The sequence below is a fragment of the Capricornis sumatraensis genome, chromosome 4 (assembly GCF_032405125.1).
Source record: "Capricornis sumatraensis isolate serow.1 chromosome 4, serow.2, whole genome shotgun sequence".
In the NCBI taxonomy this organism is placed as follows: Eukaryota; Metazoa; Chordata; class Mammalia; order Artiodactyla; family Bovidae; genus Capricornis; species Capricornis sumatraensis.
In genome coordinates, this window is record NC_091072.1 from 76,181,108 (window position 1) to 76,197,732 (window position 16,625).

The 16,625-nt window shown below is 39.4% G+C and overlaps 1 protein-coding gene across 1 annotated transcript; it reads right to left on the reverse strand.

The window, feature by feature from the left end:
• Positions 1 to 5,647: 5,647 nt before the first annotated feature.
• LOC138078848 (olfactory receptor 8S1-like) lies at positions 5,648 to 6,586 on the reverse strand. Its single transcript, XM_068971595.1, has one exon. It carries the CDS (start codon positions 6,584 to 6,586, stop codon positions 5,648 to 5,650), a length of 939 nt encoding a protein of 312 aa, XP_068827696.1.
• Positions 6,587 to 16,625: the final 10,039 nt, after the last annotated feature.

Genomic DNA, 16,625 nt, shown 5'->3' on the forward strand with positions numbered 1-16,625 from the left:
ATTGCTGAATTTAGTTTTCATTTTTTGAGGAACCTCCATACTGTTTTCTGTAGAGACTACCAATTTATATTCCCGCCAACAGCACATGAGGATTCCTTTTTCTCCACATCCTCTCCAACACTTGTTTCTTGTCTTTATGATAATAGTCACTCGGACAGGTGTGAGGTGATTAGCTTGTTGTGGTTTTGATTCGCATTTCCCTGATGGTTAGTGACGTTGAGTACCTTTCCATGTGCCGACAGGTCATTTATTTGTATTTCTCCCTTGGAAAAATGTCTATTCAGGTCTTCTGCCCATTTTTCAACTGTTTGCTATTGTTGTTTGATACTGAATTGTATGAATTCTTTATAAATGTTAGATATTAAAACCTTATTGCATATATCATCTTCTAATCTCTTCTCCCATTCAGTAGGTTCTCTTTTTGCTTTGTTGATGGTTTTCTTCACTGTGCAAAAAACTTTTTAGTTTGACATATATTTTTGCTTTTGTTTTCTTTGCCTAAGGAGATGGTTCCCCAAAAATACTTCTAAGATTAGTGTCAAAGAGGTTACAACCTATGTTTTCTTCTAAGAGTTTTATGCTTTGAAGTCTTTTATCCATTTTGAGTTTATTTTTTATATGGTGTAAGAAAGTGGTCCTCTATAGATAGGATATCTTTTTTCCCTCTGGCTGGCTAATAATATTCCTGCCCTTTTCCTGTATATAGGACTTTTTTCTGTTCCTCTTGCCCTATAACAGTGGGTTTTACTCAGTGACCTTAAGCTACAGTTTTGATTCCCTTCTCCCTGTAGATTAAAATTTTGGACCCTATTTAAAGTTACATTTTCTAACCAATCACTTGAACTTTTATCATTGCGGGTGACACATTTTATCTCATAAAATTCTTTAGCCATATTTGTTTTCTATGATATAATATAATAATTTGGTTTATATTTGTCTCTTATGCCTTTTTCCACTCTTTGATTTTTTTGAATTTTCTTTATCCTTGTGTTTTAGAGGTGTCTCCTCTAAACAATATATATTTTTTATACAGCTTATAAGTTTTGTTTTTTAACTGTGGAAGGAAGCCATTTATTTCTAGAATCAAGCCATTTATATCTATTATGATTACCATTGTTTGGATTAATTTCTAACATCCTTTTTTTGTACTTTCTGTTTATCCTCCTTTCACACTTTTGACCTTAATTGAACCATTCCTTTCCACTCATATCTTTATCCCTGATCTTCAGCTTCCTTTTTTCTTCTCATACTAGGTCTTATTCTTTTCACAGCTGTCTTCTTGAAATATATAAATCATATGAATTGTTACCTATATGATGCACTGAATTTTCCTTTACAAGAAATTTACTGACTACATTCCCAAGTAGCAGTTGGTAGCAGACTGTTTATTCATCCTTCTCTCTGGCCATGCTCCTCTGCTTCAGGGTGATGCATCTTACTGGGCTGGCTCTCTGCTTCCCTGCAGGCACTTCTTCCCCAATTCATTGTCATTCCTAAATCTGAAATGTACCAGACTTATTCTCTGAATCTTGCACTGTTGGTTTGACACTAGATGACTTTATTCCATGTCACTTAGTGAACTTCACCTATATGCATTGGAAAAGCTATCAGCACCACCGAGAAACTATCGAGGCACTTATCATACATCTCTCCTCTTCTTTCTTCCTTCTTCCCTTATCCAGATATCTAGTCATTGTTTTAGCAATGAATTGTACTAAGTATTGATTATTTCAAAAGTTATTTATTGAGTTCTCGATGTGTAAGTTACCATACAAAGCACACACAGATAAGAGAATTCTATATGCCTTTGTTGAGCTAACATGAAATTTAAAAATGCAAAAAACAGGGCTTCCCTGGTGGCCCAGTGGCAAAGAATCTGCCTCCTAATGCAGGAGACACTGATTTAATCCCTGGTTGGGGAAGATCCCACATGCCCCAGAGCAACTAAGCCTTTGAGTCACAACTGTTGAGCCTGTGCGCTAGAGCCCAGGCTCTGCACCAAGAGAAGCCTCTGCAGCAACGAGAAACCTGCAGACTATAACTAGAGAGTAGCCCTCGCTGACCACAACCAGAGAAAACCTGTGCAGCAGTGAAGACCCAGCACAGCCAAACATAAACAAATAAATATGTAAAAAACTACCTATATAATACAGTGTATGTTGCAGTCACATCTAAATGTTTTACTAAGTATTAACACATTTATTCCCCATAAAAATATGTTATGAGGTCACCAAAGGTTTAAAAATCAAGGTTACATAGCTCTAAGAGAGAAAGCTACAATCAAAACTTCAGACTCTATCACTTAACCAGTAAACCAGCTGTGGCAGTATCCAAGTATCCAAGTCATTTCATTTTTTTTGTGTGCCAAGATTTAACCCTGCTCTGTGGCTCAGACTGAGCTCCTCACTGTGACCTCATTGGCAGGTGGCCTCTCAACAATATATTGACCTGTCTACCAGAACTCTGAGGCTTGTTCATAATATTGGCCTTGGCTAATGACACAAACTCTGAATCTTTGAACCTACAATAACAAGTTCAAGTCCTGCTATTCCAGGGAATTTCTCAGTTCTTCATTCTCTTTCCCACAAAATTCCTGTTAGATACTCATTCAACGTCCTAGCCTCTTATCTCTTCATACATCCAGAATATCTGCATTCTGGCCAGAATAGCAACATTTAGCCTCAGGTGTTAAATCCAATTGTCAGAGGCAAAGAAAAACCAACTGGTCAATTTTAAGGAACTGTTTTAATCTCTGGGTTTTTCAAATTCTGTTGAATTTTGATACTATAATATCAAACTGAAATAGTGAATTAAATTAATTCTTTTAAGAATCTGAAAATTTCCAGCTTGTTGGAATTTACCATCTGAATTTTTCAGGTCACCATTTCAGTTCTTCTACACACTAGTGTAGGCCTTATCAGAAGGTACATTTGATCTCTAAGCCCCTAACCTGAGAAAGTTGCCAAAACTTAGAGCCCCTTAGTAAGACAGGCAGCAGACTATGTTAGTAATTTTAGACACATCACAGGTGAGTGCCAAAGCCAGAGTCTCTGAGTGGTAATAACTTCATGTGAGTGAAAAGAACCAAGTCTCCAAAATACATGTGTCTTAATTCTATTTATTTAAATTCAGAAACAGGTAAAACTAAATTACGTAATGAAGATCAAGGGAATAATGAAAAATTCAGAGTAGTGTCAGTTTTGAGGCATGGTGAAGAGATGATAAAACGAATACTTTCTTAAGCTGAGGAGTGAGTACATGTGCATTCATTTTGTAATTATTCTAACTTGTACAGATGTGTTTTGTATATTTTTGTGTGATTTTTTTAAGATAAAGTGATAAAGGAATAAAATAGATTGCAAAGATTTTAACAGTAAAAAAGCAATGGACATAATGAATTAAGGTCAAATTGAAGAACTTGTCTTGAGTTGTCACTTTGCGAGTCTCGTTCTCTGGCATATTTATTGCCTTTTTGGGTCACCTTTTGAAGGAAGAAACTTCAGGCCTACTAAGGGAATGGTGTTCCTGGTAAACTAATACTGAGAATTTCTGCGTAAATGTAACCTCTCAATGATAAACACTCAGGTATATGGTGGATTATTACCAGTTGTTTATACCTCTTGGGAAGACTATATGTGAGCAAGGTCTTCTCAAACTTCTGGAGGCCAGATGGACGTAAAAAAACCCTGAGAGAATGGCAAGAAGAGCTTATTTACGGCCTAGACAGAATTCTTTCACCGATCAGGCAGTCTAGTAAGCAGTGGGGTAACATTATGGTCATTGCAGTTCAAGGGCATGGCCCCTCCAAAGGAGAGGACAGTGCTGGGCCTCTTGGTTTATAGGGCTGTCTTCATGCAGTTAAGCTTGTGTCTTTACTTATACTACAGAGGATTTGACTGAGTTTGTTGGTATCTTTCTCTCAAGCACTGCCATCCTGTGACACCTGTGCGCTGACTGTAAAACTAGCTTTCATCCCAGGGTGCAGTTCCTTCACCACTAGGAGCTGGACCTTGCACGTTTAGCTGGTGCTTCACCTTAGGTTAAAGAAACCAAATAAGGCCTTGAATATTTTGCCTGTGGAAGGTGATAATGCATGTAGAGTTTTCTGGAGAATCAATGGAAAAGAGGCCACAATTATGAGTTATAAATGGCTAGATGAGCTTGAAAAATCTTTACAGCAGACAGTTGGAACTGAGTTTATGAAAGGGGCCTGAGAAATGTTTAAGTTAATATTAAGTAAATTAAAAAATTTTTGCTTAGTTTTTGCCCTTTTTCATTTTACAGTTATTTAGATGATTGCAAAATACAGATTAAACAAAGCAGAAGCAGCATGAGAATTGATTTACGTCTTACAGGTCTTATGTCTTATAGGTACTAATGAATTATGTGAGATTGATGCAGTGCCTTAAAACCAGCAAACCATCAGCCCCTACACAGTGACCAGTAGTTTGACAGCTGAGAGGTGAGGGACAAAGATGGTTTCAGAACTCCTGTATGATAAGATCAAATTATTTGTCTAAGGCACATTGCCTACACTCTATACGGGGAAGATCTTGATGAGATCAGCTAATTGGAGAATATGCGAGTCTGAATAATGACTATGTGAGAAATAAAGTTTCTAGAGCCACAGAGCCTCCTTATAGCCTCTTACACCAGTGATTTGGCCAGCACTATGCCTCATGCAAAGAGGTGATTCATTGGAAAAGACCCTGATGCTGGGAGGGGTTGGGGGCAGGAGGAGAAGGGGACGACAGAGGATGAGATGGCTGGATGGCATCACTGACTCGATGGATGTGAGTCTGAGTGAACTCTAGGAGATGGTGATGGACAGGGAGGCCTGGCGTGCTGCAATTCATGGGGTCGCAAAGAGTCGGACACGACTGAGCGACTGAAATGAACTGAACTGATGCACATACATGGGGGCTTTCCTGATAGCTCAGATGGAAAAGAATCCACCTGCAATGCAGGAGACCCTGGTTTGATTCCTGGGTCAGTAAAATCCACTGGAAAAGGGATAGGCTACCCACTCCAGTATTCTGGCCTGGAGAATTCCATGAACTGTATGGTCCATGGGGTTGCAAAGAGCCGGACACGACTGAGCGACTTTCACTTTTACTTTCCACTGCGCATGCGTGAGTTCTTAGCACTATTATCCGGCCTGAGCTCCATCTCTGTGCATTCATTGTCTCTCTGCAGAGCTTTTAGCTTTTTATGCCTCTCTTCTATGGCCACCCAGTTGGACTTCTTTTATTTTCAACCCTCTACCCTTACCTATGACTTTTTCTCTTAAAGATCCAGGACCCTACATTGTTATCAAACGTATGGCTTTTAGCATATTCTCCAGAGTTAGTAAAAATAATGATAGATTCATGAAACTAATAATTTTACTAAAACAGATGTTTCAGAATGAGAAAAATGGATCAATTTTGTTCATAACAAAATTTTCTAGATTAAGGTGATTATTTTAAAAGAAAATAAAGGGAGCTTTCCTTCCTATAACTTAATGCCATTCTCTCATGTATTTCTGATGCAGGTTGTAGCATCTGACGTTATAAGTACTCAAGAGTGCTCCTTACTACTGGAAACTCACCTAATGTCCTTTTCTATGTAGATTTATTCCAGTTCTTCACTATCCTATATTTTCATTTCAGCATCTGATATGCTGTAAATACTTTTCCAAAGTTCTTTTCAGAGCCACCTTCACCTCCTTGTTTTTCAGACTGTAAATGAGGGGATTCAGCATGGGCGTGATGACAGTATATTGCACAGAGAAGAGCAGTTCTGCAGGGGATCCTGAATTTGGCATGAGATGGCGGAGCAAACCTGAGCCAAAGTACAGTGTCACTGCAGTGAGGTGGGAAGAGCAGGTGGAGAAGGCCTTGCTTCTGCCTGAGGTAGAGCTGATGCTCAGGATGGTGGTGATAATGCGGGCATAAGATAGGGAGACCAAAAGGAAGGTTCCCAGCCCATGCAGCAGAGTGGAACAGAGCAAGGCAATGAGGTTTCTGGAGATATCAGAGCAGGACAGGGAGAGGAGAGAGGGCATTTCACAGCTGTAGTGAGGGATGATTTTGGCCTCACAGAAGATCATGTTCACAGCTAGGAAGATGTTGATGAGTGCGTCCAGAAAGCCCAGGCCCCAGGAGCCCCACACAAGCTGCATGTACAGCTGTTTACTCATGATCTGTCCATAGAGTAGAGGGTGGCAGATCGCGGCATAGCGGTCATAGGCCATCACTGAGAGCAGGCAGGCTTCAGTCCCTGCAGCAACAAACACAAAGAAGACCTGAACTAGGCAGCCCTCTACCGATATCGTTTTCCTTCGAGACAGGAGGTTCTCCAACATCTTGGGCACGGTGACTGAAGAGAAGCAGATATCAACGAAAGAGAGGTGGCTCAGGAAGAAGTACATGGGCGTGTGGAGGTGAGAATCAGCCCTGATCACCAGCAGCATCATCAGGTTCCCCATTATTGTCAGAAGGTAAATCCCCAGGAATATCACAAAGAGCAGAGCCTGGGTGTGAGGGTTGGCAGACAGTCCGAGAAGGAGGAACTCTGTGACAGTGCTGTGGTTCTTCAAGTCCATTTACAAAGGCCTTTCCCTAGAAATAATATAAACAGGCATGGGAGCCAAAAGTCTTTTTCCCCAGACCTCTCCCCTCCCCTGATAACGGGGTTTTCCTCGGTGACCTCAGGCTACGCTGGAATTTTTCCATTGTGTTTGTCCTCTGTTCATATCACCATTATTTGTAAATGTTTTTGCTTTTTATTATGACCTCAGTTTGTGTCAATCACTTGAAACAAAAAGATGACCAAGATATGATATCCACTGAAGAATATGCATATAAAGAGTAAATATATAACTGTAATTACTACAATGGGAACTCAAATTGAGATTTAGTGAGGGCCAATAATGACATTACATTGAGTGAATTTGACAATATCCTTACGAAAGCAATATGATTGCTCTTGGAAAATGTTTCTGACAGATATTTAGTTTGCATGAGCATGAAGTTTGTATTCAAAGGCTCAGAGGAAAATCAAGTTATATTTGGTTTAACATAATGGCAACCTGCTCCCAGTATTCTTGCCTGGAAAATTCCATGAATAGAAGAACCTGATGGGCTACAGTCACAAAGAGCTGGATACGACTAAGTAACTGAGCACAAAATCAGATCTAAGATGCTGACACCTAGGGAATAAATGGGCATCAAAGATAGTGGCTAAAAATGTGGGCTCCTGCATTGGACTAGGTTCAAATTTCAGCTCTACCTCTAATTAGGTACATGACTTTGTATATGATACATAGAACTCCTTGCTTGGATTTCCTTATGTTTAAAATGCAAATTAATAACAGTACTAAGAAAGGTTCTAGGATTAAATATGAGATTATATATAAAGTTCTTAAAAAGCATCTACTCCTAATTGTCCATTACTGTTATTATTTGAGATTGTAAGTCTAGGCAAAAGTCACCTAAATTCTCACATACGGTGAAGCTCTATTAGAGACTAAGGTTGTTTCTGTTAATACTGCTGTTGTACTTAACTTTACATACCTGTATATACTTTATATACCTTATATACATTTACCAAGAGAAGTTGTAAAGTAAATTTTAGAATTATTTTGGAGGAGAGCAATTCGTAATTACTGTGGGTACTTTCACTCAGAAAGGAGGAAATAAAAGTATTTCCACTATATATATATTTATTTATATAAGTATTTTCTACTGTAAGTATAGCTGTAAGACTAAAGAGATGACTGGGGGAAAAAAGTGGGTGGGACTCAGTGTGAACCCCTGGGCCCACCTGGAGGAGCATTACTGGGATGGATGTGTTCCCAGGTCAGGTTGAAATCTCTAGGAAAGCCAGCAAGAGGAGTGCTTGAGAGGTTTCATGCTGCAGGAAAGAGTAGCAGCCAGGAGAGAGGACTCTGCCCAGTACCACACATTCTGGACCTCCCTCCAATACGGTGTAGCAAACAGGTTTGGAAATTAATCCTGTAAGACAGTGAGAATTCAGAGCTCTTACCTTCTGTTGGAAATACCCACTGCAGCTACTGTCTGTCCCTTAGGAGGAAATCTCTACCCATTTTTTCTGCTCGCATTCAGAGGCCTGTTTAAAATAGGAATAGAACATTCACTCATATTCCTCTTTTGCCCAGATATTTAGATGAGCTTTTGTCTTCCGTCCTTAGATACTGTCCTCACTCTCCATAACCCAAGTTTCTCCTCCATGGCCAGATTCTGTTCAGGTCTCTCGACTCTGTTTCTCATAAGTCTTCAGGTCTTGATTACAACAAGGCTCTTTCCGCTTGAATGCTAAATAGTTACCAGTGATTTCCAGCTTTGTCCTCATGCCTGGAAGTCTGGTCTTCGGTTACCTGCAGGACTCACTGAGGTGGCTCAGTCAGTTTCCTGGTCCCATCCATTCCCAGCAAGTCCAAAGTTCGGCCAAAGGGAAATTCTGATTCCTACTCATTGACTCCTTACCCATAAACCCAACTCAGAATCCGCCCACTTCCCCAAAGCAGATTACCTGTACATCCTGTTGGAGAAAGCACTCTGCTTTCCAGTGTGCCTGCAGAACTTTTATTTAGATTCATCTATTAAGAAGGAAGATAATCCATCTACCTAGAAAAGTGGTTTCTAAATCTTGTGTCATGGGAGACTTTATAAAATCCCAGTGATGATATGTTTCACTGAATTCTACACTCATAAACTTATATGGCCAGAGAGCAGTTTTCTTTCAGTGGGTCTCAATACACCTTAGTTTTCTTTGTGTCCAGTATCACATCCCAGCCACACATAGATTTGAGTTTGACCATTTCACGGAGCAGCTATGTTTAGGCAGTTGGCTGGTTCGATTCCTTGCCCTTGGCAGCCCAGGAGGTGGTAAGGGCACAGCTTTTATATCACATAGTCACCATCTGAAGTTGGACTTAGTTTTTAAGAACTGTTTTCAACACTGAGTTTTGTAAGGGCCAAGGGGGATCTCTTAGGTATGTCCTTTGGAATGTCTAGGTGATGCAATGACCTTTAAATATCAATTCTAAAATCGCCTGAGCTAGTGGGAGTTAGAAATAAGAATGGCCAAAGGGGTATTTATCTGACTCCCCAAGCAGGAAACGAATAGTTTACAAGTGACACTCCAGGGGCTATGTCTTCTCTCTGGCGAAATCACCTCCAGTTAAACTTGCTGTGTAAAAGTATTTTGTTGATCAAATAAGTAAACAGACAAAAAAATAAGGATAATCATTTTCTTAAACTGTCTGTTTTAATTTTATTTACTTTGATAGATCCAATTAGATTCCTAAGTAGGGCTGTGTTACAATTTGTGTGCTCCCATGTTTGGGAGCATTTAGGGGAATGCTTGTTCATAAGTTTATTATAGTCTTAAGTAGGAATAGTCTCATATAAACCAAAATCTCTATTTTTTTGTTACAGTGAGTTAAAAGGTTTTCATTCAAACTAGACTTTTGTGACCTATTAATTATTCCCTGCTGTCACTTGCCAATTAAACTAGTAAGCAAAAGAAATATAAAAGATGTTTGGGATAATTAAATTTACTTTTTTTTAGACATTTAATTTTTTATTAATCTATATGGAATTCTAATTTTATGTTTATTTATTTTCTCTTTACAACTTTTGTTCTTATATGTCTCTAAGACTGTTCATGTATGTTGTTCAATTGCTCAGTTGTCGCTGACTCCTTGCAGCCCCATAGACTGCGGCATGCCAGGCTTCCCTGTCCATCACCAACTCCCGGAGCCTACCCAAACTCATGTCCATTGAGTGGGTGATGCCATCCAACCATCTCATCCTCTGTCGTCCCTTTCTCATCCTGCCTTCAATCCTTCCTAGCATCAGGGTCTTTCCAAATGAGTCAACTCTTCACATCAGGTGGCCAAAGTATTGGAGTTTCAGCTTCAGCGTCAGTCCTTCCAATGAACATTCAGGACTGATTTCCTTTAGGATTGACTGGTTGGATCTCCCTGCAGTCCAAGGAACTCTCAAGAGTCTTCTCCAACACCACAGTCTGAAAGCATCTGTTCTTCAGTGCTCAGCCTTGTTTATGGTCCAAAATCACATGCATACATGACTACTGGAAAAACCATAGCTTTGACTAGATGGAACTTTGTTGACAAAGTAATGTCTCTAATTTTAATATGCTGTCTAGAGTTGTTATAACTTTTCTTTCAAGAAGCAAGCGCCTTTTAATTTCATAGCTGCAGTAACCATCTGCATTGATTTTGGAGCCCAAGAAAAGGAGATGTGATTTAAACCACAATGAGATTCTATTATACACACACCAGAATCTGCTGTTTGTCTTTTTAAAATTATTATTTAAACTGTATCTTCTTTTACAACTAAATTACTTAACATAATAATGAAAAATTAAGTTACTAATACTTCAATAATAAAGAGATAAAATGTGTAAAAATTATATTTAAATGAGAAACATCATCATGAACTGGTCACTTTAAAAGAGTCGCTCTCAATGAAGAAGGAAAGAATACCTTGATCTAGTAGCTGTCAGACTGCAGCCACTCCTTACATTGAGCCCTGAAGAAACTCAGGATGGGAAAACACAGGATACTGGCTCCAGATAATTAAGGTGCTTATCAAAGAAATGATTTTAGTGAGCCCAGGCTCTTGCATCTTCCCAACATAGAAAAGTGCTGAATTCCTTTACTTAAGGTATATATATATATAATTAAAAATAATCTTTTGATATTCAAACTCAGTTCAGTTCAGTCGCTCAGTCATGTCTGACTCTTTGCGACCCCATGAATTGCAGCACGCCAGGCCTCCCTGTCCATCACCAACTCCTGGAGTTTACTCAGACTCACGTCCATCGAGTCAGTGATGCCATCCGGCCATCTCATCCTCTGTCATCCCCTTCTCCTCATGTCCCCAAACACCCCCAGCATCAGGGTCTTTTCCAATGAGTCAACTCTTTGCATGAGGTGGCCAAAGTATTGGAGTTTCAGCTTTAGAATCAGTCCTCCCAATGAACCCCCAGGACTGATCTCCTTTAGGATGGACTGGTTGGATCTCCTTGCAGTCCAAGGGACTCTCAAGAGTCTTCTCCAACACCACAGTTCAAAAGCATCAATTCTTCAGTGCTCAGCTTTCTTCACAGTCCAACTCTCACATCCATACATGACCACTGGAAAAACTATAGCCTTGACTAGATGGACCTTTGTTGCCAAAGTAATGTCTCTGCTTTTGAATATGCTATCTATATTGGCCATAACTTTCCTTCCAAGGAGTAAGCGTCTTTTAATTTCATGGCTGGAATCACCATCTGCAGTGATTTTGGAGCCCCCCAAAATAAAGTCTGACACTGTTTCCACTGTTTCCCCATCTATTTCCCATGAAGTGATGGGACCAGATGCCATGATCTTCATTTTCTGAATGTTGGGCTTTAAGCCAACTTTTTTACTCTCCACTTTCACTTTCATCAAGAGGCTTTTTAGTTCCTCTTCACTTTCTGCCATAAGGGTGGTGTCATCTGCATATATGAGGTTATTGATATTTCTCCCGACAATCTTGATTCCAGCTTGTGCTTCTTCCAGCCCAGCGTTTCTCATGATGTACTCTGCATAGAAGTTAAATAAGCAGGGTGACAATATACAGCCTTGACATACTCCTTTTCCTATTTGGAACCAGTCTGTTTTTCCATGTCCAGTTCTAACTGTTGCTTCCTGACCTGCATATAGGTTCCTCAAGAGGCAGGTCAGGTGGTCTGGTATTCCCATCTCTTTCAGAATTTTCCACAGTTTATTGTGATCCACACAGTCAAAGGCTTTGGCGTATTCAATAAAGCAGAAATATATGTTTTTCTGAAACTCTCTTGCTTTTTCCATGATCCAGCGGATGTTGGCAATTTGATCTCTGGTTCCTCTGCCTTTTCTAAAACCAGCTTGAACATCAGGAAGTTCACGGTTAATGTATTGCTGAAGCCTGGCTTGGAGAATTTTGAGCATTACTTTACTAACATGTGAGATGAGTACAACTGTGTGGTAGTTTGAGCATTCTTTGGCATTGCCTTTCTTTGGGATTAGAATGAAAACTGACCTTTTTCAGTCCTGTGGCCACGGCTGAGTTTTCCAAACTTGCTGGCATATTGAGTGCAGCACCTTCACAGCATCATCTTTCAGGATTTGAAATAGCTCAACTGGAATTCCATCACCTCCACTAGCTTTGTTTGTAGTGATGCCTCCTAAGGCCCACTTGACTTCACATTCCAGGATGTCTGGCTCTAGGTGAGTGATCACACCATCATGATTATCTGGGTCGTGAAGATCTTTTTTGTACAGTTCTTCTGTGTATTCTTGCCACCTCTTCTTAATATCTTCTGCTTCTGTTAGGTCCATACCATTTCTGTCCTTTATTGAGCCCATCTTTGCATGAAATGTTCCCTTGGTATCTCTAATTTTCTTGAAGAGATCTCTTATCTTTCCCATTCTGTTGTTTTCCTCTATTTCCTTGCATTGATTGCTGAGGAAGGCTTTCTTAATCTCTCCTTGCTATTATTCGGAACTCTGCATTCAGATGGTTATATCTTTCCTTTTCTCCTTTGCCTTTCACTTCTCTTCTTTTCTCAGCTATTTGTATGGCCTCCTCAGACTACCTGCCCTTTATTGCAAAACTCCTGTATATCTTGGGTCCCCTTCCCCTAGCTTTCTTGGAGCAGTTCTCTCTTCCTGCCTCCTGGACTTGAGATCCTAAAATGTCCCACCAAATGAAATGTAACAATGAAATGAAATAAAATTTCCTCTCAAGAATCTGTCCTGCCTCTATTGTCATCTGCCTAGTAGGAACAGTCTTCAGATATGATTGAGGGGATAGCTGTGAGATCTATAGGACTGCCTTAATGCTATAATACTACTGTGCCCTTTCCTTTTACCCTTGTAAGGTATATGCCTGAGTCTTTAGTATTTTTTCTCTCAATCACTGCCATCCAAATGAAACTAGAATGCTGACTATAACCAGCCTCTTTAAGAGTGATAACAACAGTCACCCTATGACCCAAATCTTCTAAGGAATGCTGACTCCTGGAGTTACACATATATATGGAGTTTATTCCCCAATTTAAGCCCAGGAAAGCAATAGAAATAGTCTGTTATTCATGGAAGGTACATTCATGGAGGGTTACAGTGCTTATTGAATTTTTAAAAAAATTTATTCTGATTTTTGACAGCTATTAAGAAGAGGCTTCACCTGGGAGAGGTCAATGATATAGAAAAACCATGATCAGACCGATTGTAATGAGGTGAGTATGTTAAAGACCTTGAGAAATTGACTGCTATATATTAAGATAGATAAAATAGATAATGAAGAAAATATTTACAGAAGAATAAATATAATTAGTAAGGCACAAAATATTTTATTATCACTAATAACCAAAGAAATACAAATCATAAAATTCATGTTTCTTGCTTTCCAAATTAGTACATTATTTTCTGAAGACAGTGGTATCTAAGGCAAAGGAGAAACAGTTGTTAGCATCATTTCTGGCTTTAAACTGGTCAACCCTTTCAGAAAGCAGTCTGTCAATTTGTGACAAGAAATTCATCAATATTCTTACCGATTAATCCACTAAACCAGTTCAGGAGCGATTCTAACTGAGGAAATGTTGTGTAAAAAAGTCTAATAAAATGTTACTTTTAAGAGTGAATGTCTAACTCAAATTGTGTTCTAAACAATGAAAAGAAGTGAATTCTAAAAATGTAACAGTGAAATATGCTTTTAATGACATTCTCAGGAAATGGTTTAGTCAACTGTGAAGAAGATGAATGTTAAGATAACTAAATGTTAAGATAACTAAAACTTATGTTTACTATGTCTTTGAATCAATATGGAAAAACTCTTACAACATTAAGTATGTAAGTTGGATACACACTTTTGCAAATTATATGATTGTTACCAGGCATAAAGTACCGACTATTATATGAGGAATTGATTTGGACTTTTCCTCTTATGCCAGAATTGAAAGTAGGGCTCACAAAGAAAAAGCTATATTCTCTGTTTTTGTTGCTGTTCAGTTGCCAAGTTGTGTCCAACTCTTTGTGACCCTATGGACTGTAGCACACAAGGCTCCCTGTCCTTCACTATCTCCCAGAGTTTGCTCAAACTCCTGTCCATTAAGTCAGGGATGCTATCCAACCGTCTCATCTTCTGTTGTCCGCTTCTCCTCCTGCCCTCAATCTTTCCTAGCATCTATATTTTTATGACCAACAGTTGTGGTCAGATGCCTTTTCTGTGGCCTTAGTAATAGTTGCCAGACCAGATCTGCCAGTGTTAACCATGCCACTCCTGTTTCCAATGTGTCTAAGAAATTTGTAAGATATTTTGAGAGAGTGCAGAAGTCTATGATGTCTTCATCATGTGGAAAACAGTGGTGTTTGATTTGGCCACAAAATTATTTCGCATAAGATCTTTTCCATGTCTAAATCAGACAGATGATGTTAGTAGGGTAATATGAGAGCTCATTCCTCTATTTGTAAAAGGAGAGGATTTTAAATTTTATAAACTTAAATTTATGTTTTTAACATTGGGAAATGAAAAACCTTATTAGTCATGTAGAATCAAGTGATTATTACAGTGAAAATAAAATAAACTTCCAATAATTTGCTGTATATATTCTAAGTCCACTGGTCACAGAGTAATCCCTTACTATAAAGAAATGAATGTGTGTAGGTGCTATGATTGATATGCTTATCTTATCACAAAAAGTATTACCAAATGTGAGTAGAAACAGCTATGGCTAATGAAGTATTTTTTTTAAAAAACACAGTTAATATGTCATACATCAGTGTCTGCCTATTGATAAATAATTTTAGTACTATTCCAAAGAATAGCAAGGAGAGATAAGAAAGCCTTCCTCAGCGATCAGTGCAAAGAAATAGAGGAAAACAACAGAATGGGAAATACTAGAGATCTCTTCAAGAAAATTAGAGATACCAAGGGAACATTTCATGCAAAGATGGGCTCGATAAAGGACAGAAATGGTATGGACCTAACAGAAGCAGAAGATATTAAGAAGAGGTGGCAAGAATACACAGAAGAACTGTACAAAAAAGATCTTCACAACCCAGATAATCATGATGGTGTGATCACTCACCTAGAGCCAGACATCCTGGAATGTGAAGTCAAGTGGGCCTTAGAAAGCATCACTATGAACAAAGTTAGTGGAGGTGATGGAATTCCAGTTGAGCTATTTCAAATCCTGAAAGATGATGCTGTGAAGGTGCTGCACTCAATATGCCAGCAAGTTTGGAAAACTCAGCCGTGGCCACAGGACTGGAAAAGGTCAGTTTTCACTCCAATCCCAAAGAAAGGCAATGCCAAAGAATGCTCAAACTACCACACAGTTGTACTCATCTCACACGCTAGTAAAGTAATGCTCAAAATTCTCCAAGCCAGGCTTCAGCAATACGTGAACCATGAACTTCCTGATGTTCAAGCTGGTTTTAGAAAAGGCAGAGGAACCAGAGATCAAATTGCCAACATCTGCTGGATCATGGAAAAAGCAAGAGAGTTCCAGAAAAACATCTACTTCTGCTTTCTTGACTACGCCAAAGCCTTTGACTATGTGGATCACAATAAATTGTGGAAAATTCTGAAAGAGATGGGAATACCAGACCACCTGACCTGCCTCTTGAGGAACCTATATGCAGGTCAGGAAGCAACAGTTAGAACTGGACATGGAACAACAGACTGGTTCCAAATGGGAAAAGGAGTACGTCAAGGTTGTATATTGTCACTATGCTTATTTAACTTCTATGTAGAGTACATCATGAGAAACGCTGGGCTGGAAGAAGCACAAGCTGGAATCAAGATTGTCGGGAGAAATATCAATAACCTCATATATGCAGATGATACCACCCTTATGGTAGAAAGTGAAGAGGGACTAAAAAGCCTCTTGATGAAAGTGAAAGAGGAGAGTAAAAAAGTTGGCTTAAGCTTAACATTCAGAAAACAAAGATCATGGCATCTGGTCCCATCACTTCATGGGAAATAGATGGGGAAACAGTGGAAACAGTGTCAAACTTTATTTTTTGGGGCTTCAAAATCACTGTAGATGGTGACTGCAGCCATGAAATTAAAAGACGCTTACTCCTTGGGAAGAACTTTATGACCAACTTAGATAGCATATTCAAAAGCAGAGGCATTACTTTGTCAACAAAGGTATGTCTAGTCAAGGCTATGGTTTTTCCAGTGGTCATGTATGGATGTGAGTGTTGGACTGTGAAGAAGGCTGGGCACTGAAGAATTGATGCTTTTGAACTGTGGTGTTGGAGAAGACTCTTGAGAGTCCCTTGGACTGCAAGGAGATCCAACCAGCCCATCCTAAAGGAGCTCAGTCCTGGGGGTTCATTGGGAGGACTGATTCTAAAGCTGAAACTCCAATACTTTGGCCACCTCATCCGAAGAGATGACTCAATGGAAAAGACTCTGATGCTGGGAGGGATTGAGGACAGAAGGAGAAGGGGATGACAGAGGATGAGATGGCTGGATGGCATCCCCGACTTGATGGACATGAGTTTGAGTAAACTCCAGGAGTTGGTGGTGGACAGGGAGGCCTGGCATGCTGCAATTCATGGGGTTACAAAGAGT